This window comes from Herpailurus yagouaroundi, unplaced genomic scaffold, assembly GCF_014898765.1.
Source record: "Herpailurus yagouaroundi ecotype Mexico unplaced genomic scaffold, PumYag 191, whole genome shotgun sequence".
Taxonomy (NCBI): domain Eukaryota; kingdom Metazoa; phylum Chordata; class Mammalia; order Carnivora; family Felidae; genus Herpailurus; species Herpailurus yagouaroundi.
In genome coordinates this window covers 11,801,068-11,822,893 of record NW_024412422.1, presented here as the reverse complement: position 1 = coordinate 11,822,893, position 21,826 = coordinate 11,801,068, and the positions used below count along the sequence as shown (strand labels likewise).

General features: G+C 47.9%; 2 protein-coding genes across 2 annotated transcripts in view; one reads left to right on the top strand and one right to left on the bottom strand.

The window, feature by feature from the left end:
• Nucleotides 1–12,576, top strand: part of CCDC63 (coiled-coil domain containing 63) — a 36,868-nt gene extending 24,292 nt beyond the window's left edge. Inside the window, exons 10-13 of the mRNA XM_040443889.1 lie at nt 2,601–2,675; nt 6,196–6,388; nt 9,230–9,433; nt 11,612–12,576. Of these exons, the coding sequence (XP_040299823.1) occupies nt 2,601–2,675; nt 6,196–6,388; nt 9,230–9,433; nt 11,612–11,700 (561 nt within the window). The 3' untranslated portion in view covers nt 11,701–12,576. The remainder of the gene's footprint in view (nt 1–2,600; nt 2,676–6,195; nt 6,389–9,229; nt 9,434–11,611) is intronic.
• Nucleotides 12,375–20,596, bottom strand: MYL2 (myosin light chain 2). The gene is made up of 7 exons (XM_040443890.1): nt 20,466–20,596; nt 19,125–19,214; nt 16,651–16,726; nt 15,410–15,514; nt 14,733–14,811; nt 14,596–14,644; nt 12,375–12,712 (listed from the first exon to the last, which is right to left on the bottom strand). The coding sequence occupies exons 1-7, from the start codon at nt 20,466–20,468 to the stop codon at nt 12,614–12,616; spliced, it is 501 nt and encodes a 166-aa protein (XP_040299824.1). The 5' UTR covers nt 20,469–20,596; the 3' UTR covers nt 12,375–12,613.
• Between the last annotated feature and the right edge of the window lie 1,230 nt (nt 20,597–21,826).

Here is a 21,826-nt window from a genome sequence, read left to right as displayed (position 1 = left end):
ATGTCTGATGAAGGATGAGCAAGTCCCCGATCTGCCTGGGCTTCAGTTTCCCCATTTGTAGAATGATGTGTGAACGACGGCAGTAGCTTCTGAGCTTTTCTTTGAAGTTACAGAACTGTGTGCCTTTTGGGGCTTAGCAGAGCTGCAAATTCCTGTTGAATAAGTCCTGAAAACACGTTGTTTCTAAAGAAAATGCTTAATGTTTAAAAAATCTTATAAGAGAAGGATATGCTTGCTCATTATAGAAAATTTGGAAACTACCTAAGGATTGAATTTTTTAAACCATCCATTATCCCATTCCTGAGAGACAATCATTGTTGCTATTTTGATCTATTTCCTTCTGATTTATTTTTTTGGGGGTGATGCTTTTAAACTTAACATAGTGATTATTATATAGTATATATAGATTCATGTATTCTGATTGAAAAAAGTGTTCTTTTGGTTATTTTTTCATTCAGCAAGTATTTATTGAGCACTTACTATGTGCCAGGCACTATTCTAGACCCTGGTTATGGGACAGAGAACAAAACAACAAAAGGCTCTGCCCTCACGGAGCTTCTATTCTGGCTGAGAAACAGACAATGAACAACAAGCCTACTAAATACATTAATTATAGGGTAGGGGCGCCTGGGTGGATCAAAGAGTCCAACTCTTGATTTTGGCTCAGGTCATGATCCCATGGTTTCGTGTGTTCGAGCCCCATTCAGGCTCTGTGCGCTGGCCTGCCATGCAGAGCCTGCTTGGCATTCTTCCTGTCTCCCTCACTCTCTGCCCCTTCCCCTCTCACACTCTGTCTCTCTTAACTAAATAAACTTTTAAAAATTATAGGATATATTAGAAAATGAGAAGTGGTGTGGATAAAAAGATGAAGTACAGCAGGTAAAGGGGGGGTTCTGGAGCCAAGTGAGGGCATGGGAAGTTGAGAAGTGAAGTTTGAGCAGACTTGCAGGAATAAGCTATGTAGATCTCTGGGGGATGAATATTCCAGGCAGAGGAAACAATAAGTGCAAAGGTCCTGAGGTAGGAAAGATGCCCATTTACAATACCAGGATCATTCTAGACAGTTCACACTGTTTCGAAAACTTTTCCCCCCAAGTTCATCATAGAACTCTCCAACATCTTCTATGTTCTTTTTAATGGCTTCTGGGGACCCTGGAATCTCTGTGTAGAATCATAAGAAACTTCTTAAAAATGCGATCCCCAAGTTCTATCCTATACCTACAAACCTAGATTCTCTGAGAATGGGCCAGGAATCTTCAATTGAAACCATATTTTTAGAAAAAAAAATATTAAAAACATTTTTGAGACCCATTGCCCCCATGATATGAATACTATCTTTTATTTAACTCATCCACTATCAGTAGACATTTAAGTTGTCTCTAACTGGGGGCCATTCTTTTCTTTTCCTTTTTAATGTTTATCTATTTTTGAGAGAGACAGAACATGAGTGGGGGAGGGGCAGACAGAGAGGGAGACACAGAATCCGAAGCAGGCTCCAGGCTCTGAGCTGTCAGCACAGAGCCCGATGTAGGGCCTTGAACCCACGAACCGTGAGATCATGACCTGAGCCGAAGTCAATAGCTTGAACGACTGAGCCACCCAGGCGCCCCTAATTGGGGGCCATTCTTGAGTAATAACCTGACAGACAACCTTGAACAGCCACTTTGCCCACATGTCCTACTATTTCCATGGGACAGATTTCTAGGGATGAAATTATTCAAAGGGTAGCCTTTTATATTTAGACACACTCTTCTAACACAGGGGTTCTTGAATCTGGTCCCTGGATCAACAGTAGCAGCAGCTCCTGGGAACTTTCGAGAAATGCACAGTCTTGGGCCCCACCCAGACCTACCGAACCAGAACCTCTGGGAGAGGGGCCCAGCAGTCTGTGTTTTCACGAACCTCCAGGTGATTCTGATTCATGCTGGACTTTGATAACCTCTGCTCTGGAGCTGCCTTTACGTTACATCCATTACAGTAGCCACAAGCCACCCATGGCAATGTAAGTTTAAATTAAGTAAAATTAAGGTTTAGTTCCTCGGTGGCACTACCACACTTCAAGTGCTCAATACCCACAAGTGGCTAGTGTCTGCAGGGCTGGGTGTTGCAGAGAGAACATTGCCACCATCACGGTTCTATTGACTGCTGTTCTAGACAGTTCTTCAGAATGGATGAACCACCCGCCCTCCCACGCCCTCATCCTTCTAATTAAGAAACATCAGGGGCGCCTGGGTGGCTCAGTCGGTTAAGCGTCCGACTTCGGCTCAGGTCATGATCTCGCGGTTTGTGAGTTCCAGCCCCGCGTCGGGCTCTGTGCTGACAGCTCAGAGGCTGCAGCCTGCTTCCAATTCTGTGTCTCCCTCTCTCTCTGACCCTCCTCCACTCACACTCTGTCTCTCTCTGTCTCAAAAATAAATAAAACATTAAAAAGAAACATCAGAAAGAACCTCCATGGGCTTAAGTGGGGCCCAGGGGTTTGGGGGCTCCTTGAAACAGATAATTTAGATCCTCATCATCATCTCAAGGCACAGGCATGGTTTCAGGTGTGGTGGGGAGGGGAGCACGCACTTGTCCTTATGGTCTGGTTCTCTCGTGAGCAGAATGAGATCATCCTCTTGCAATCCCAGCAGAAATCATCCCATGATGACAACTGCTCTGTCCTGAGACAGATGGAGGTAAGACCACGGTGGGGAGGGAGGGACGTGGGAGTCTCTGTTGTCTGCCTGTCTGTCATGCAGCCTGTCAGGCGGCCCTCAGGAGGAGTATGATATCTGCCCCATGAGACCGAACTGGCCTGGCTCATGTCTTGACATGTCCTGACCCTTTGTCATGGGCAGCCTCTGCTACAGATGTGCCTGTAGAATTTTGTCCCTTATAGGCCCTTTGTCTGCTTTAAAGACTCCCGGACTTCAGGGAGCATAGCCCAGGCACTTGTGCCTATAATTTCATCCCAGACTGGCAAATTCCAGACAGAGCTCTGCCTCAGTAACTTTTTTCTCTCTCCCCCTTGTCCTGGCTGTGGCCTGTTGTCAATAACAGTTATTATGAACATTTGTTGAGCATTTACTATGTACCAGGTACTGGGCTAAGTGCTTTTCGTGTATTATCTCATTTAATCCTCACAACAGCCCTGTGGGTTAGGTGCTGTGGTCTCTACATTTTACAGATGAGAAACTGAGACTCAGAGAGGTAAAGTCATTTGACTAATACCTTGGAGCTGGGATGCTGTATTTGAGCTTTGCATTGTATTTAGTTGCCAATCACCAGGAAGCAAAGCAGCAGTGGCCTAAGCAAGGTAGAAGTATTTATTTTGTTAAATACATTTGGAGATAGGTACTTCAGGTCATGATGTCATCAGTAACCCAGGCTCCTCCTGTTTGCCATCTTCAGCGTGTGGCTTATTTTCCCAGGGATGTCTCATGGTTGTATTGTGACTGCTGATGATCCAGACATCACTTATATGTTCCATTCAGGAAGAAAGTGGGGGAGGCAAAAATATCGTTCCCATTACCTTAAAAGTTATTTCTGTGAAGACTCAGCCAGTGACTTCTGCACTTACATCTTGCTGGCCATCTCTATTGCAAAGGAGGCTTGGAAATATAATTTTCAGCTGGGCACATTGCCGCCCCAAATACAATCAGGAGTTTGTTATTAAGGCATAAGGGGAGAATAGATAGCAAACACCTGACAAAGATATGAACCCAGAGAGTTTGCACAGCCCTGTTGTAATCCAACAGTCCCTGACCCAGGAACTGCAGTCCTGGATCATTTTCCTTTCCTTCTTTGTGGCGTATTTTCTTTGTTGGCATCCATCTGGTTAGACAGGGATGGCAGTGCCATTCTCCAATGGGCCACTGGGGGGCAGCAAAGCACAAGGCACCATCCTGCGGCTCTGGCTCCGAGAGGCCTGTCTCAGGAGCCCAGATATGGGGAATGACGCTTCAGGCAGGGTCCAAGTCCAAGGAGACCCTCCTCAAGCTGAGCACATGATTGGGGCCCCACGTCCCCAGTGGCTCACGGCCACCCAGTGTCGTCCAGATGCTTCCTTGGGGTTGGGACTGGTGAGGCTCTGCACCTCTGGGTTTTGAAGGCCTAAAGAGGGGCACCTTGGGGAGGCCGACCAGGCAGCCCCCAGCGTCTCCCCCACGTCTGAAGTCTTTTCATCCCGTCTTTGTTCCCTTGGCTGCAGCATGACTTCTGGGGGCCTCAGTTCAAAGCAAATACTCCAAGCAGGAGAATTTGTCTTAATAGCAATGGAATCACAAGGGCCTTTTTTTCCCTTACCCCCTGCTAAAGATCATTTCCCTCTGCTCTATTCCTGGAGACTTTCCTCACATCTTCCCTTTTATCCTCTCCTGCCCCTCTGAGAGAAGTGGGAGCACCTGCCCCTGAACGGGAGGGTTTTGCATGGGAGTTAAGCAACCAGGACCTGGGAACAAACGCTTGGGTATGACTCTCAGAAAAGTCACTTCCTAGCTGTGTGACTTTGAGAAACTGACTTAACCTCTCTGAGCCTCTGTTTTCTCACCTTTAATATGGAGATAATAATCATCTTCACTTCAGTGGACTGTGAAGTTTGAGGTAAGTCACACATGTGCACACTGAGCACATGGCAGAGCAGAGAATTCTGAGTGTAGCTATCATTGTTGTTCGTGATGTAAATCAGTAAAACCTCACAATCACCTCACCTTGGTACTAAATAATTGCTCAAGAAATGAACCCAAGGTCAGGTACGTAGACCACTCCATACAAGGAAGCTAAACACAAGTTCGCCTTTCTTCTCTGACCTCTGACCTTCTGTTTTCCTCACCTGAAATCTGTAGCAGTTGTGAGGCTGTGTTGAGATGATGTGTAAGGTGCTGGACACATGTTATCACAGCCACATCAGGCTTTTTGTTTGTTTGACCACGTGATCTCCTCACGTGCCTCTAGAATGAGAGGGCAGCTCTTGCTGTCATATGGGGAAACTCAGCCCTGGGAGCCAGGGCAGAGGAAGCTGCCCGGTGTGATGGTCGAGTGACAGTTCGGATCTTGGCTTCCCTCTCCTGGTTGTGTGCTTCAGAGCCTCAGTTTCCTCACCTGGAAAATGGGGGTATGGATAGGACGGACCCCTTGGGATTGTTATTTGGGACGAGGCAGGAGCCACAGGGGAATGGGCAGTCCTCACTGGGCCCAGTTCACCTTAGCAAGCTGAGAGCTCAGAGGGAGAGTCAGGAAGTGACTGGAAGCTCTCAACCCAAGAGCAGGGATTCTCAGCGCAGGGTTGCAAGTCAGATTCACCTCGGATGCCCAGGCCGCACGCCAGACCAAACCATCTGAACCTCTGAGGCTGGGGTCAGGGCAGCAGATGTTTTGAAGGTCCCAAGTGAAAGTAACGTGAGGCCAAGATTGCGACCCAATGGACTCGCAGGGGTTCTCAGACTTTACCGTGCATCAGAATCACCTGGAGGTTCATTAAAACACACATTGCCAGGCCCACCCGCAGAGCCTCTGATTCAGGGTCTGGACTGGAGCCCAAGAATTTGCACTTCTAGCAAGTTCCCTGATGAAGCTGATGCTCCTGGTCACCCAGGGACCCCACTTTGAGAACCACTGGACCAGAGCAATGTGTATTAACCAGTGAGTGGTAAAATCAGTTTGTTGGATTGAACCAGCCTTCAAAAATAATGAAACAGAACAATAGAAAATATGAGAACACACAATAAGAATATTGATCTGTGAAGCATTTATGTCATTTGATTAGATAATCTATTTAAACACACACCCATACCCATATGTATATTTACATTGTATACTATGAATTAGGCTTCATTGTAAAATGTACTCCTTTCTGTGGGCCACAGTTTTAAAAAACGAATCACCAGCTTTTAAAAAATGTTGTAATCCCATACACATGTAGACACATGTACATACATGTAGGTGAAACAAAACTTAGATTTAACAATATTTACCCTCATTACCTGCAGTGTATATTAGTATTTTCTTTTCCTTTCTTTTCTATTTACTTTCTTTAGAATGCTGATTAAGGCTTAGTACGTTGATTTTGTATCACCTCAGAGGTCTGAAAATCTGTAGTTCAGAGGCTCTGGTTCCAGAGGGTCCCAAACCCCCATCCTCACTGAAAGTCCTTATGGGTGGGCGGAGCCCAGGGTGCAGCCTGGCTGATCTTGGGTGGGAATTGGGGTCTGTCACCAGGAGAAACTGAAGAAGACCACGGAGGAGGCAGACATGTATGAGAACAGCTACAAGGAAATCAGCAAGACCTTGGAGCATCTCAAGAACTCAGTGGAGAGTCTGTTTAAAAAGATAAATTGTGATGCCACCAAGATCCTGGGGCACTTAGGGGAGACAGGGAAAATCAATGACACCAACCTTCCACAGTACTTTGGTGAGTCAAGGGAGTGGGGGGCTTGTTGGGCCTTTAAGAACTATTTCCGGAACTTTCTGTGAGCAGTCACGAGGACTTGTTCTTTGGGTGGCATTGAGCCCGGTGATGAAACGTGGGCTGTAACGCCAGCCTGCCTGGGCTCCAATCCTGGTTCTACTCTTACTAGCTCTGTCCCCCCCGCCCCCCAAAAAAATGAGGAGTAAACTAATATCTACCTCATAAGGTTGTTGGGAAGTTTAAATAAATTAATAGTTCTTAGAGTAAAGCTATATGATCATATTAATAGATGCAGAAAAAGCACTTGACAAATTCAACATCCATTCAGATAAAAACTCTTAGCGAGGGGCGCCTGGGTGGCGCAGTCGGTTAAGCGTCCGACTTCAGCCAGGTCACGATCTCGCGGTCCGTGAGTTCGAGCCCCGCGTCGGGCTCTGGGCTGATGGCTCAGAGCCTGGAGCCTGTTTCCGATTCTGTGTCTCCCTCTCTCTCTGCCCCTCCCCCGTTCATGCTCTGTCTCTCTCTGTCCCAAAAATAAACGTTGAAAAAAAAAATTAAAAAAAAAAAACTCTTAGCAAACTAGAGCTGGAAGGAAACTCTCTTAACTTTGAACGGTATCTACAAAACACAGCTAACCTCACGCTTAAGGGTAAAAAACTGAATGTTTTTCCTCTAAGATCAGGAACAAGGCAAGAATGTCTGCTCTCATTGTTCCTATTCAGTATCATCGTGGTGGTCCTAAACAATGCAGTAAGGCAAGAAAAAGAATTGAAAAGCATACGGATCGGAAAGGAAGAAATAAAGTGCTCAGAGCAGTGCTTGGCCTGTAGTAAATGCCTGTCAACTAGAACACACATTTCTAGCCATAGGCCCTTAGCTCAGGATAGAGAAGGAGGGAGGTACCTCCGGAGATCATCACAATTTGGAGCGAATGGCTTGCTTTTAGAATAATACCTAAGGTTCTTAATACGCTCCGTGCTTGGGGATTTCCCAATCACCCCCTCGTGCCAGGTTCAGTGATTTGCTAGGAGGGCTCACAGACTCAGCCTATAGTGGCACTCTGGGCTTTATTTGCTGTAGCAAAAGGATCAAAGCAAAATCAGCAAGAGGAAAACGGGCATGGGGTGAAGTCTGGAGGAAGCCAGGAGCAAGCTTCCAAGGGTTCCTCATCCAGAGGGGTCACACAGGATGCACTTAGTTCCCCCAGCATTGAGTTGTGATGACATAAGTGAAATGTTACCAACCAGGCGAGCTCATTAGAGAGGCTGTGCCCAGGGTTTTGAAAAAAATAAAGCAGTTACTTAGCATAAACATGTTTTATACATACAGGTTAGGGGCACTGAGCCTCTATTATCATTTAGTGAGGATGGGAACCTTCCTGAAATCCAAGTTCCCTGATGTCAGCCTCAGGCCAACCTGGCAAGCTGGTCTTTCCGGGGAGAGTAATCAGGACTCCTGTGTTAACTCTTTCCTGCCCACACCCTATTACGTCTACACAGCCTGGCCCCTACTCACATTTGTCATGTCCTCGTGTCCTGCTTTCTCACAAGTCACACTATTCTATGGATTCTTCCAACCCTCCCCTCAACACATTCCCACCTCAGGGCCTTTGCACAGGCTGAGTTCCTTCTCATTCTCAGATCTCAGTTTAAATGTCCTCTCCCTAGCCGGGCTTCCCTCCACTGCCTCATCTGAGGTTGGTGTCCCCTCCACACATGCTATTGTTCCCATTCATGGCAGTCCTTTTATGTAACATCCATCCAGTTTGTTTCCATGTACAAGTAGCTCTCACTCTGTGAATCTATGAAGTTTTCGAGATCTGATAGCAAGTGCCAGATGCAAATATTTTTGGTATCTGATTTTCAGAAAGAATGGCAACAGTACAGGTAGCACGAGGTTTATTTAAAACATTCTCCAGATCCAGGAGTTACTGAGTCTAGATAACGAGCATCTGGAAAGCAAGGGAAGCGTGTGCTTTTCTGTTTACCTGTCGAATTTGTCCTTTTGTCCGTCTTCCTCCTATACACTGAAGCTTATGAGCTTCCTCGGGCCGAGATTGCATCTTTGTTTTTACTGTTGTTGTTGTTGTTTTGTTTCTCCTCCTTGCATCGCAGCATCCAGCTGTGTGCCTGGCATGGTAGGCATCCAATACTCATTGGTAGAGTGGGTGGTTGAACACACAACTCCAGTGAATGCACAGGGCTCCGACACACAGCAGGATAGGGGAGCTCCCCCGGACTAGACAGGTCAGAAAAACATTCCTGCAGGTGGCAGAGGCCTGACCCAAGTCTCAAAATGCCAGTAGGGGTTATTCAGGGAGGGGTGTAGGGAAAGGCATTCTAGGCAGAAGGAACAGCATGAGCGCAGGTCTGGAAGCCTGGGACAGAGCGTGCAGGGGAAACATCAGTAGTTTAAGAGGCTGCCTGTGGCTCCCAATTGTTAGTGTAACCCACTGTTTCTCAACCGTCTTTTCATTATTGCCTCCTAAGGAGTCTTTTTAGACATTCTTTTCCTAATTGTCCTCCTCATAAAATTTTAACACTGTAGATATAAGCTATAGTTGTTTATGTTCTGTATGTATATGTTTTATGTTATAAAGTCAGATTTTTTTTTTTTTTTTTTTTTTTTTTTGCGTCTCAAAAACCAAATATTGCCCTCTTGCGGATAGTGCCCTCTGGAGAACGCACGGTGTAACCCAAGAGAAAGCCCTCATCCTTAGAGGATGTCCCCACTCTCTGTCCTTTCCCTTCTTCTCCAGCCTACAGGGGGGTGGGGGCACCACCCCCAATTCCTGGGAACCAGGTCTCTTGGCTGCCATCTTGGTTCTGATCGATTTTCTTCCAGCCATCATTGAGGAGAAGACCAATGACCTCCTGCTGCTGGAGTCCTACAAACGGATCCTGGATATGGAAGGGGCAGAGACCGAGATGCCACCGCCCTTCATCAACCCTTTCTGGGGCGGCTCTTCCCTCCTCAAGCCTACAGAACCCATCAAAGTCATCCCCCCGGTGCTTGGGGCTGACCCCTTCAGCGACAGGTTGGATGAAGGTGAGTTCTCTTTCTCCCCCAGTCTGCACAGGTTGCTAGGAGACCTGTGCCAGAGAGAGTCTGCAGTGCTGAGCCTCAGTTTCCCTTTGTGAGTCTCGTAGGCCCATCTGTTCCATTGGGTTCCATCATGGCTGTGGTCCCTTGACTTGTTTTGCCTGGTGATGCTTCCCTCTACAGTGCAATGACCTAGCCACAGATCCTGAAGTTTAGTGATCCTGGATAGTTTTTTCAATCGCTACTTTGTGACCATTGAAAATGAACCTTAAAATGCTTAAGTTTACAAATTGGCAAGTTGCAGACACACAAGATTCCCTAGGCCCATCTCTCACCCTAACCTTATGCCCCTGAGTCTGTCTCCACCCATGGCCGTTCTTGCCCTACCCCAACCGTGTCCTGCAAGCCAGATGCCTAACTGTGGCCCCTGTGGCCAGGTTGTCAATCTTCCCTCCTGACACTCCCTTCACCCGGGGAAGCAGCCCTTCTCTCTGGGGGCGGGGAGAAAATTGGCCCCGCCTGGGTTTTGGAGGGCAGTTGCCACATGTGTGGCAAGCCTGGGACACAGATACACCTGTGAAGCCCGTCATCTCGCCTGTGCAGATTGGTCCTCCAAGAAACATTTATTCAAGGTTCAAGGATGAAAGTAGGGCCATGTTCACTGCAGCCCCGAACTGGGCACTACTGAAACGCTCACCCATTGGAGACTTGTTACGTGAATTATGGGTCACCCACCTGTGCAACAGGCTTACTGTGCAGACACAGACAAGAGTGCAGTGGGTCACTATAAACTCTCCCTCTCTCTCTCTCGGTCTCTTTCTCTCTCTCTCTCTTTCACACACACACACATACACACACACTCTCAAACTTATAATTTATATATAAATTATATATGTGTAATTATATATGGATTATAGGATATAATCCTATATCCTATAGTATCCAGGGGACTTTGAGCCATATCTGGAGATATTTTTGGTTGTCACACCTGGGAGGTAAGGGGTACTGCTGCCATCTAGTGGCCAGGGAAGCTGCTAGAAATCCTACAAAGCACAAGACAGCCCTTGACAACCCCGATGTATAATAGGGAAAGAACTGTGTATAATGAGAGAGGAGGAGGAGGAGGGAGGGAGGTTGAGAGGGAAGCAAGGAAGACGGGGTCTTGATTACGCATACAAAAACAAAGGATCTATAGGCTGACTTGTGGTGGGTGTTTCTCGAGGTGGCGATTTACAGACGTTTTCCTTTCTAGGTTAAACAATTCTGTATTGTTTAAATTGTTCTTTTCCAATGGTCCTGAGCAACTTTAGGAATTAGAGAAAACTAGATTAAAAAAAAAGCTGCCACAGCTCTCTAAGCAGGGCTTCAAGCGTGCAGGTGTGTCAGAGATGGAGGGGGAGGAGTGAGGAAGGATCACCGACACACACACACACACACACACACACACACACACACACACACACACACACCCCTCCAGTTTGATTGAATTGGGGCAACTGAAACTTGGCAGGAGTGAAAGCTGGGTCTGGTGTTACTCACCTTTGCACACCTTCCCTTTGCCCTTTGATTCCTAAAAGAGGAGGGTGGCAGGGCACAGATGCTGGTAATGCTACCCTCACCCAGTCAGGAACTTGCAGATGATGCCTTCACTTCTGCTCAAGGGAATGTTGATTAACACTGGGTTCTCTTAGCTCATTAGTCTCTGTGGCTCATATGTATGAATTAGAAGAGGCCCTCTGGACAAGTTAATTAAGGTGCCCCTTCTGTATGGACATGATTTGGCAATCAAGTCGGGTGAGGGCTGGATTTCAGCCCATCCATTCACCTGTCTCCACTAGATATCTTTGTTCAGTCTACATCCTGAACAACAGCACATGGTGGCCCTGTCTCCTTGATATTAAACTAGACTCAACTTCACATACTTCTCTGGGAGAAAAAAACAGTTATCATCTGGGCATCCCTGTGCAGTACATCTCTGCCGATGCGCCTCCTCCCTGAACCTCGAGAATATTCAACTCCACCCCCAGCACTGTGGAGGGACCCCAAATCAGGCTTGGACAACCATGCCTTGGGCATCCATGAACGGGGCAGAGAGGCACTGTCCCTGGGAGGGAAGCTCCCCACCCCCACCCCTTGCTGGGTTTGGTTTCCGGACTCCTCACACGAGTCCTGTCTTTGATGCAGTGGACCAGCCCCTGGACCACAGCAGCCTTCGGCAGCTCGTGCTCAGCAACTACACTGCGCAAGAGTTTCGAAACAGGGACTTACACTGAGACAGCATCCTGGAAAGGGGGGATGATCTGAGGCCCAAGAAGTTATGGTCTGAGGTGGAGGGGGCTACATTTGTACCAGAGAGAATAAATGTTTTGTTCTTTAACCTCAGTGTCTCCCCACACTCATTACTAAGAGACTAGATTAGGGTCCTGGGAGCCACTGTGGGACACGGAGGCACGGGGACACAGGAGGCAAGAGTTATATGAGGTCACCACGGCTCCCGAGCGCCCCCTGAGATGGCGCTCCTTTATCTGAAATTAGAAATTAGCTTCTTACAGTTAACAGATGAGTTTTTGCTAAATTAGCCGTATTCTTAGCATGAACGTGAGGCCTCTTCCTCTTAATTTATCTTGGGGCCTGGGTGAGCACATCTATGGGAGAAACATTCCGATGTAATGTTTCCTAAAGGAAAGGATGTCATGAGAGCTAGGCTCTACCGATGCTTGAACTCTCTGCGAGAAAGGGCCGTGGTCCTCTAGTTACCATTCCAATAAATTGTGGCCCTTGACAGAAGTATTCCTAAGTGGCTGTGAAGGTCTGTTTCCAATAAAGAGTCACTAGGATTCAATAATAATGACAGCAGGGACATCACTCGCTCATACCCTGCCTTCATGGGAACTAGCAAAGGACCTTCCTCACTCAAGGCACGTCAGTCAGAGAAACACCACGAACACACACACAACCTCCTGTTTATTTGAACACAGCTTCTGGGTGGATTTCCATCTGTAGGACGTGTGGCTACGTGGCATCTTGCAACCACTGGGGCTGCAAAGACGATGGAGGTGGATGATGAAGCAGCCACACAGCTAACGGGCCAGGAGCAGGGACGGCGGCATTACTGGGCAAAGTGAGAGGAGGGCAGGGACCACCTCCCCACCAAAGACAAGCCCGGGGTTGGGTGATGAGCCCCTCTCAGTCCTTCTCTTCTCCGTGGGTGATGATGTGCACCAGGTTCTTATAGTCCAAATTGCCAGTCACATCAGGGGGGAAGGCAGCGAACATCTGGTCCATCTGCAAAGAACCAGCAACACATGCTGAGGGGGACAGGAGGGCAAGTGAGAGAGGAGGGTCCCAGGGCAGAGGCAGTAGGGGTGCGGTGGACATGGGGACACGACACTCGGGTCCCCCTCCGGGAAGGCCTTGTTGCTCAGCTGCCGTGGAGAGCTGCCAGCCCCGAGGTCACGGTCCACCTGGGGCAGCCCACGGCCCGACTGATCAATGTGAGGCCTAACGTGGGAACTCCTCCAAGGGTGTTCTAGTTCCAGGGCTCCCTGCGGGGCAGGGGGTGGGGAGCCGACACACTCTCAGGGCCTGAGTTGAAGTTCAGCATCTCCCTCCATGCCTCCCTGCTTCCTTGCCCTTCCTTGCTCTTTCTTCTGCAAGGCTGACCCCAAGGGCCATCCTATAGGGATGTTCCTGGGAATCCAGCCTGCCGCAGGTAAAGCAGGGATCGCAGACTCGGGTTGCAAAGGAGCTAGGCAGGCTCTGCAGGGGAGCAGGGGGGCTGGTGGGGACTGTGGGGAAACGCAGACACACAAGCTACCTCCAGAGGTGCCCATGGCTTAGAGCCGGCTGTGGGGGCAGGGGGGGCAGACTGAGGGAACTTAGTCTTTGAGGGAAACTAGAACTCTAGGCTTTTAATGTGCGATTTCCACATTTAGAAAGTATCAGCTAGTTATTTTTAAAAATACTACAAATATTTTTAGTACTAAAGATACTAATTTAGGCTAATAATAGCTAACGCTTTATATTGTGCTTTCCACATGCTTTAGCACTTCACATGTATCAACTTGTTTAATCCTGACAGCACACTATGAGGAAAGTTTTATTACTGCCCACTTTACAGATGAGGAGAGTGAGGCACAGTGAGGTCAAAGAGCTTGTCCAAACTCCCCAGGCTGGTGGGAGGTGAAGGCAGCCTCTTTTAATTTTTTTTTTTCAACGTTTATTTATTTTTGGGACAGAGAGAGAGCGAGAGCATGAATGGGGGAGGGGCAGAGAGAGAGGGAGACACAGAATCGGAAACAGGCTCCAGGCTCTGAGCCGTCAGCCCAGAGCCTGACGGGGGGGCTCGAACTCACGGACCGCGAGATCGTGACCTGGCTGAAGTCGGACGCTTAACCGACTGCGCCACCCAGGCGCCCCACAGCCTCTTTTAACTGCATGGGTTTTGGTGGGGGGAGTGGGGGGGGGGGAGAGAATCTAAATAAAAATTTTAGCGAAATGTGAAACCTGTTGAAATCAACCCTGAGAAGGGGCTATTTTAAATAGATTCAGGTTCATTAATAATATCAACAGGGCCATTGCTTATTGATACAGGACTTTTGATGAATTAGCAGCAAAAGTGCCCCTTCTTCAAGGCACATTACTGCCCCCTGCCAAAAAAAGTCATATATACTGTTTTCTTTAAAAAAGAATTATATCAAGACACTTTACTGCCATCTGCTGGACGACGGTTGCAATAAATATATACTTCACAATATATTTTATGAGTACGGCATCCAGGAGAATTGTGCAGTGCAGAACCTTCATGACAGTAGGTGGTACCCTGCAGGTCACCCTCACTCCATCAGGAAATTGGTGCTCTAACCAGCACCAGGTCTCTAACCAGGCCTCTCTAGACCTGGAGTCAGACAGACCTGGGTTGGAATCCAGGCCCCAGCATTTACCATTAGTGTTGTCCTTTTAGGCCCGTGACTAACTTCCCTGGGCCTCAGTTTCCCCATCTATAAAATGACAATAATGCTGGTAGTCCCTACCTCATAGTGTGATGGAGAGAACGAAATGAGATAGGGGTTCAGTAGCAGGTTCTCTCTCAGTGTGGGGCCAGGGGTGTTTTAGAAAAGAGGGTGACACGGGAGCTGGGGTGCAGTGTGTGTCCGAGGGGCTGTTACCTCCTCTTTGGAAAATCTCTCTGCCTGTGTGGTCAGCATCTCCCGAACGCTGCAAAAAGAGAACAGCGGGTGTTGGCACCAGGTGTGTGTGTGGGCGGCAGGGAACCCCCACGTCCTCCCCCACAGATCCCACTCACTAATCAGCCTTGAGCACCCCTTTGCCTTCGGGGTCAAACACTTTGAATGCGTTGAGAATGGTCTCCTCGGGGTCTGCCCCTGAAACGGAAAGCAGGGTTGCATCATGCTATGGGTGGCTGGAAAACCCACGGTACCCCAGGAGGCAGGGCCCAACTCCCCTTCAAAGGTGGAGGGGCCAGAGTGAGGCTGGTTTGCTTGGAGGAAAGGCCCTGCCTTCCTCTGAGCACTGAACCTTGGTAAGTAGAAAGAGTGGGCTGAGAATCCAGTCATTTCTGAGCAAACCCAAGGTCAAAAGTGGATGTAGAGTCAGAAAGACTGGGATTCGAATCCTGACTCCAGCATTTGCTAGCTGTGTGGCCACAAGCAAGTGGCTTTCCATCTCTGAGCCTTAGACAGGGGATAAAACAGAACCTACCTCCTAGATGGCAAATGAGGTCATGGATGCAAAGTGTGTAGCATGGGGTCTGGCTCAGGCTAAGCCTCAGAGCAATGTTAGCTGTCGCTTTTATCCTCCCCACCCCCAACGTTACTCTGCCTTCACCTTCTGCCAACACCCGTGTGCCCTCCTAGTGCTTTAATTCGTGCCAAAGATGAAGACACGTAAAGATACGCACACACAGGTGCACAAATGCAGATGCACATACACCCAGACAGACAGACACACACATGAGCTTACCCTTAAGTTTCTCCCCAAACATCGTTAGGAACACAGTAAAGTTAATTGGACCTGGAGCTTCCTTGAGCATTTCATCAATTTCTTCATTCTTCACGTTCACACGCCCTAGGGCAGGAGATAGATACACACTCAGAGCCCCCCGCGCTAGGGCAGAAACAGCTGTCAGGACTCTGGCATTTGCCCGCCTGATGCCGCTTCATGGAATCTAGTCTAAGGGACAAGCAGAGATGGAGTGGGCGGGGCCAAAGAGTCCCATGAGAAGATGTTCTCCACAGTGTTATTTATAATAGCCAGACAGCTGGACACAGCCCAAACATCCATTGTGGGGAGGGGTTAGCTATTTTTTATAATAGTGTCTTCAGAACCTCAAACATTTTAAACAGATATTTTAACTTTTTACCGAAATGGGAAATGTTCCTATTACAAATGATCCCTTCTCAGTGGGAGGTGGCACACAGATCAGAATCACCTTGAAGGGAACTTTTTCCTTGAAGGGCTGCAACCCACACAACCTTGGAGATTCTCATAGAGCCTGTGCTAGCCTCTGCCACGAGACCAAATAGCACCTTTGTGCACATTTTTAAAAGTCACCCCTTCTTAAGATAGTTTATGTTTTAAATATAAAAATGTACAGTGGCCACAAACATGAATAGTAATCTGTCGAACTGTGTAGTGCGCAACCTGCTCAGCTGTTCACGGTGGCCCTGAGTTCTGGGAGTAGGAGTGGAGGGGGGTGAGTGGTGGCAGGGTGGACGTGTGTATTTTGAAAAATCTCCATACACTCATGCTTACACTACTGAGATGTTAAATTTAAAAAGCTGGCTCCCAAATAGAATAATTCCAACCTCAAAACAACAACAACAACAAAAATTCCACAAAAAAACCAAATGTACCTAGAAAAGACTGAGAGGCGGAAATGTTACAGTGGAATGCGACCTAATGGCTAATGTTTTTTGTTTTATACTTTTCTGAGTTTCTCAAATTTTCTATTGTGAGCTGGCATTGCATTCAAAATCACAGAAAAAACAAGTCAGTTTAAAAGAGAAATGAAAGATATGTGAAGACACTCAGAGCCTAAACACTTCTTTGCTTTTCCTCTGAAGTTTGTCTTAAAGGCCAACCATGATTGAGCTCTTTCTCTGAAAAATGATAAGCTCTTGACCTTTTCAGTGGCCCCACTTTCCACTCCTCAGGAGGGTAGGGTAAGGAGACCCTCCTGCAGGCCTAGAGGGGGGACATACCGAGAGCAGCAAACGTGTCCCTCAAATCATTCTTGTCGATGAAGCCATCCCTGTTCTGGTCCATGATGGTGAAGGCCTGTGGAAGGGGGCAGTTGGCTGGTCAGCCCAGGAGAAGTTGAGGGGACGAGACCAAGAGATCAGGCTGTAGACTGGGGGAAATGGGGTTCTGGGATTCAGGAGCACCGAAGGACATTAGATCAAGGGTCAAAGGCTGGAAACTGGCCGTGCCTCAAAATGTTAGGCGTAGCGTTACCATATGATGCAGCAGTCGTACCGCTGGGCATCTGCCCAAGAGAACTGAAAAATCTGTCCACGTGGAAACCTGTGCCTGAATGTCCACAGCAGCATTATTTACAATGGCCCAAACCTGGAAACAGCCCACACGTCCATCAACTGGTGGATGGTTACACAGAATGTGTTCTAGCCATGTGATGGATTACAACTCAGCAATAAAAAGGAAGGAGATCCTGACGCCAGCTACAGCCCAGATGAGCCCTGACACATGACGCTGTATGAAACAAGGGGCAAAAGGCCACATACTGTACGATGTGCTTCTACAAAATGCCCAGAACAGGCAAATTTGTAGGAGCTGAGAATAGATCAGCGGTGGCCAGAGGTGGGGGGGGGGGGGGCGGTGGCAGAAGGGAACAGGTAGTGACTGCTGGTTGGTGTGAGGTTTCTTTATGGGGTGATAGAAATGTTGGGAAGTTAGTGGTGATGCCTGCATAGTTCTGTGACTATAGCAAATAACCACTGAATTGTACACGTAGTTTTAAAAAGGTGAATTGAAGGTGTGTGAGTTATATCTCTATGAAGTCGTTCTTTAAAAAATCAAGTTGGGGCGCCTGGGTGGCTTAGTCGGGTAAGCATTCAACTCTTGATGTCCACTCAGGTCAAGATCTCATGGTTCTTGAGTTCAAGCCCCACGTCCAGCTCTGTGCTAACAGTGCAGAGCCTACTTGGGATTCTGCCTCCCTAGCTCTCTGCCCCTCCCCCATGCACACACACTCTCTCTCTCTCAAAAATAAACAAACAATATTTGATTAAAAAATAAAATAAAAAATCAAGTTAATACCTGGGGTCTCATCAGCGGCCCCCCTCCTCTCACCAAAGCCCAGTTATCTATAAAATGGGGCCAGCTATCTTTCCCAGGTGGCTCCCACGGAGACGCCAAGAGCTTTGTAAATGCCCAGGTATTTTACAAATGACTTATCATCTCCATGTTTTTTGAGTTCTTTGTAGCTGGTTCCTGAAAGTATTTGCACCCACTCCCCACACCCCACACCCAGCAGCTGATCTCATTCTGGAGATTGGGGCAGGGTGAGGGGGAAGGGAGGGGAAGGTGACGATTTCAAATATGACAGAAATATGACAGAGTTCAGATATGACATTTCATCGTGGGAGTTCTTCTTTCCCGGGTGGCATAGGGGACACGACACTCCTGTGATCTAAGGGCAAAAGGTGTTAAGGGTTTGTGTACCATTTGGAAGCCCCGAATGGTTTCGCCTTTGATACAGGACACACTGGCCTCTTCAACATCTCTTTCTCTGAAGGCCCAGGTGGGAGTGTGGATGACTCAGTGTGAGCCACGGGGACTGCTGGAAAATTCATTGAGAGTCTATCCTTCCAAGCCTGCGGGCAGTGACTTAATTCGGCCTAATTGGTACTTAGGTTTATTTAATAAGGCGCACTCCCATTGAATGTGACAGGGTTTCAACCTTGCTCGTGTTCGACAATGGACGGCTATAGAATTTAAAATCTAAGAGATGCTCTTTTTCATCTCTCAGTTTGGCAGAAATAATATTTTTAGGCTCTTAATACCCAATGTTGATGGAGATGTGGGGGGAAAGGCACTTTTTCCTTTTGGGGCTGCTGGGAGTCGGTATTTGTACCACATTTCTGGAGGGCCAGTGCTTCTAGCTGTTTTCAGTTCCTTTTTTAAAGTTCTTTGACCCAACAGTTCTGCTTTTAGGAATTTACCCCAAGGAAACCAGCAAAGATGTGTTATTTATAATGGTAGAGCATTCTAAGCACATGTAACATCCAACCATGGGAAGTGGTTTCAGTAAATTGATAGAAAATGTGGATGCAGAATTGCTCAAGGAAAAATAGCAAAATAATTTAAAAGTATATACATGTAATACGAAAAGTGACTTGAAGGGCGAATATTAAAACGCTAACTGATTATTTCTGGGTCATAGAATTGTAGATCATTTTTATGTTCTTCTTTGTGTTTTTCTGAAAATTTCCCCCAACATTTTCAACAAGAAATACGCTTTACTTTTAGATTGACAAAAATTATTAAAAATAATTTCTTTAAACGGTTCATGCACATGTTGAGAGTGAATTTGGGGTTGTTTGGATGATAAAAACCTCTAACCACTAGGTCCCTGCGGGGAACGTGGAACGAGGGAACGTCCTCTTTGACAGGTGGGAATCTCCATCCGGGCGTATGATTCAACAGCTGCACCCACCTCCTTAAATTCCTGGATCTGGGTCTGTTCAAACATAGAGAACACGTTGGAATTGGCACCTTCTGCTCTCTTCTTGGCTTTCTTAGGTGCCTGCGGGGGGTGGGGGGGGAAGCATTAATTAAAAGAGTCAGAAGCTGGGAGTCGGGTCCCATCTCTGGGTGAGCCTCAGCTGCTCATCTGTGAAATGGGGGTTTGACGCCCACTCTCATCTCAAAAATGGTGATACTGGAGGGATAAGAGGACCCAGAATCCACCCTGATTCTGGTGGATCCTCAGAGACAGAGGGTTTGCAGCACCACCTTTGCAAACTAGGGGAGGGTACGTCTCCGGGAAAGGAGGTAACACTTTCAGATCAGCCCCGGCGGGATCCAGCTGCCTCTGTTGCAATGCATTTCACAAAAAAAGTTCAGTAATGCGCAGAAGGAGAATTGATTGGAGAGGGAAAACGTCAGGCTCACTAAACCATGAGGAATGCCGAGATGAAATGACACTTTCTCAGGGTGTTAAAACCCACTGCTCCCCCTCCCCAGTTCTCCTTTGATCCAAATGGCAGTGAAATATCCTTTCTAAATGTTCTGTCCTTGCACACACAAACAGTGAAGAGAAGAGCAAGCTAACATTTGTCTCCACCCCGCTTCTCTCTGACTTTAAATAGTTAGAGCAAACGCTCGAACACTATACATATACATACATGATTTCATGTAGTCCTCTTGTCAAGTAGGGGCTATGATTACTGTAGCTATTTGACTGGGGAGTCAACTGGGGCTCAGAGAGGTTGGGTCACTTGCCCAAGGTCACACAGGCACAAAAAGGCAGGACCAGAGTTGCACTTGGGCAGTCTGACTCCAGAGTCTGCGCCCCTAACCATTCTCCTCCACTGGCCCTGATTTGGGGGCTTCCTGCTTTGGGAGGGGGACGCCTAACCCAACAACACAGGGAGAAAGGTTTTAAATTTGCAAGTTCAAAAGGTGAAAACAAAAAGATTCTTTTCCCCAGCTGCCTGAACAAGAGAAAAGAATTACAATTTGATCCTTAAAAGCGTTCAATCCCATTTTGCAAGCCCTGGGAGTTATTGATTCCTCGAGAGGTCAGTAGACAAGCCATAAAAAAGCCAACTCTCTTATTTTGTTTTTGCGAGTCCCTGGGAGCTGCTGTTATTTGTGGCTTATCGGGGCATTGATTGGGGTTCCTCTGTGCGCACACAGCAAGCACTGCTTTTTCCACCAGGGGCTGGGGCCCTCATAAGCCAGCTTTCTGCCCCTCCCCTCTGCCCTCTGCTTGTAGGTGGTGTTTCCTCCCCCCTTCCACAGCATCACACCTCAAGGAGCCCTCGCTACTCACCATGGTAGAAAGGACACAGCACTGCTCCCCCAGAAGAATCCTACAGGCTGCCCAGCTCTCCTCGGCCCGGGAACAATAAATACTTCCTCCCCACGTTTAAAAATAACCCCATGACCACTTTTGGCAGTACTAGGTGAGGCGGACACCACCTAAGGCCCCCCCATCCCATGCCGTTCTTCTGAAGTAAGGGGAGCTCACTCGCCACCCAGTGACACATGAGACCCAAAAAGGCATTCAAGGTTAAAGAGGCAGGCGGCTGGGTCACAGGGAGAGATGCTGCACGCTTTCGGCAGCACTTGGGCGGGAGACACTTGTGCTTGTCAATTTTGAGAAAGAAAACTGCAGAGAGAGAGGAGACCCTTATGATTCTCTAACAGGATCAGGGTCCCACCCCAGGGCCTTTGCACCTGCAAAGAGAGGTTGGGTCCCTCTGCCTGGAGAGTTTTTCCATCAGACATCTGCGAGGCACTCTCCCTCCCCTCCCTCAGATCTTTGCTCAAATATCATCTTCTCTGTGAGACCTCACCGCCATCCTTTTTCAAATAGCCACTCACCCTCTGGCCTCCAGAACCCCTTCTCTGCTTTGTTTTTCTGCATAGCACTGATCACTTCCTGACATACTGTGTAATTCACATATTTTTTTGTGTTCGGTGTCAGTGAACAGTCAGCTCAGAAAAGCAGGGTCCTTTTTGGTTTTCCTCACTGGCTCCTATCTGGTGACTGGCACACAGCAGCTGCTCAATGAATACTTGTTGATTGAAGAAGTAACAACCTTCACTTACCGAGCGCTTGCTATGTGCCAAGTCCCATGTTCATGTGTCTCATTCTCATATTAACTTTCCAGACACGCTGTGGGGCAGGGACCACCTTATCCCCTGTGTCTCCAGCATTCATCCCCCTTTATGGGGATGCTAGGCACTGTGCTAGTGTAAGGGGAGACCGATGCCAAGTGACAAACTCCCTGCCTTCATGACACATGACACGTGACGCTATGTAAGGAGTAGATGGGCAAAAGTAAAGAAATGCATAACCCGGATAATTTCAGGGAGTAACAAATCTTACATAGGTTTGAAAGTGATGGGGGGAGAGCTGCCTGTGAGCTCGGGGGTCCACTCTGAGCAGAGACTGGGCGAGAGTGCCCTTAGTAACAGAGACAGGAAAAGCCTCACGGGAGGGGTGGAAGGACCTGTGTGGCTGAAGCTGAGCGAGTGAGGGGGTCAGGGTCACAAAGTGAAGCCAGCAAGGCGGGCGGAACAGATCACAACCTGGGGATTTCATTCCAGAAGCAAGGGGAGCAGTGGGGAGTTCAGGGCGGAGACCCTTTGTCTAACCAGTCCCGGAAGCTGCCAGTGCCCAGGGTC

Coding starts and splice junctions, on each gene's coding strand:
- MYL2 (XM_040443890.1), bottom strand. Junction 16,727..19,124: donor AGATCCAGGAATTTAAGGAG/GTGGGTGCAGCT, acceptor CCCCTTCCACAG/GCCTTCACCATCATGGACCA. Junction 14,812..15,409: donor GTTTGGGGAGAAACTTAAGG/GTAAGCTCATGT, acceptor TTTCCGTTTCAG/GGGCAGACCCCGAGGAGACC.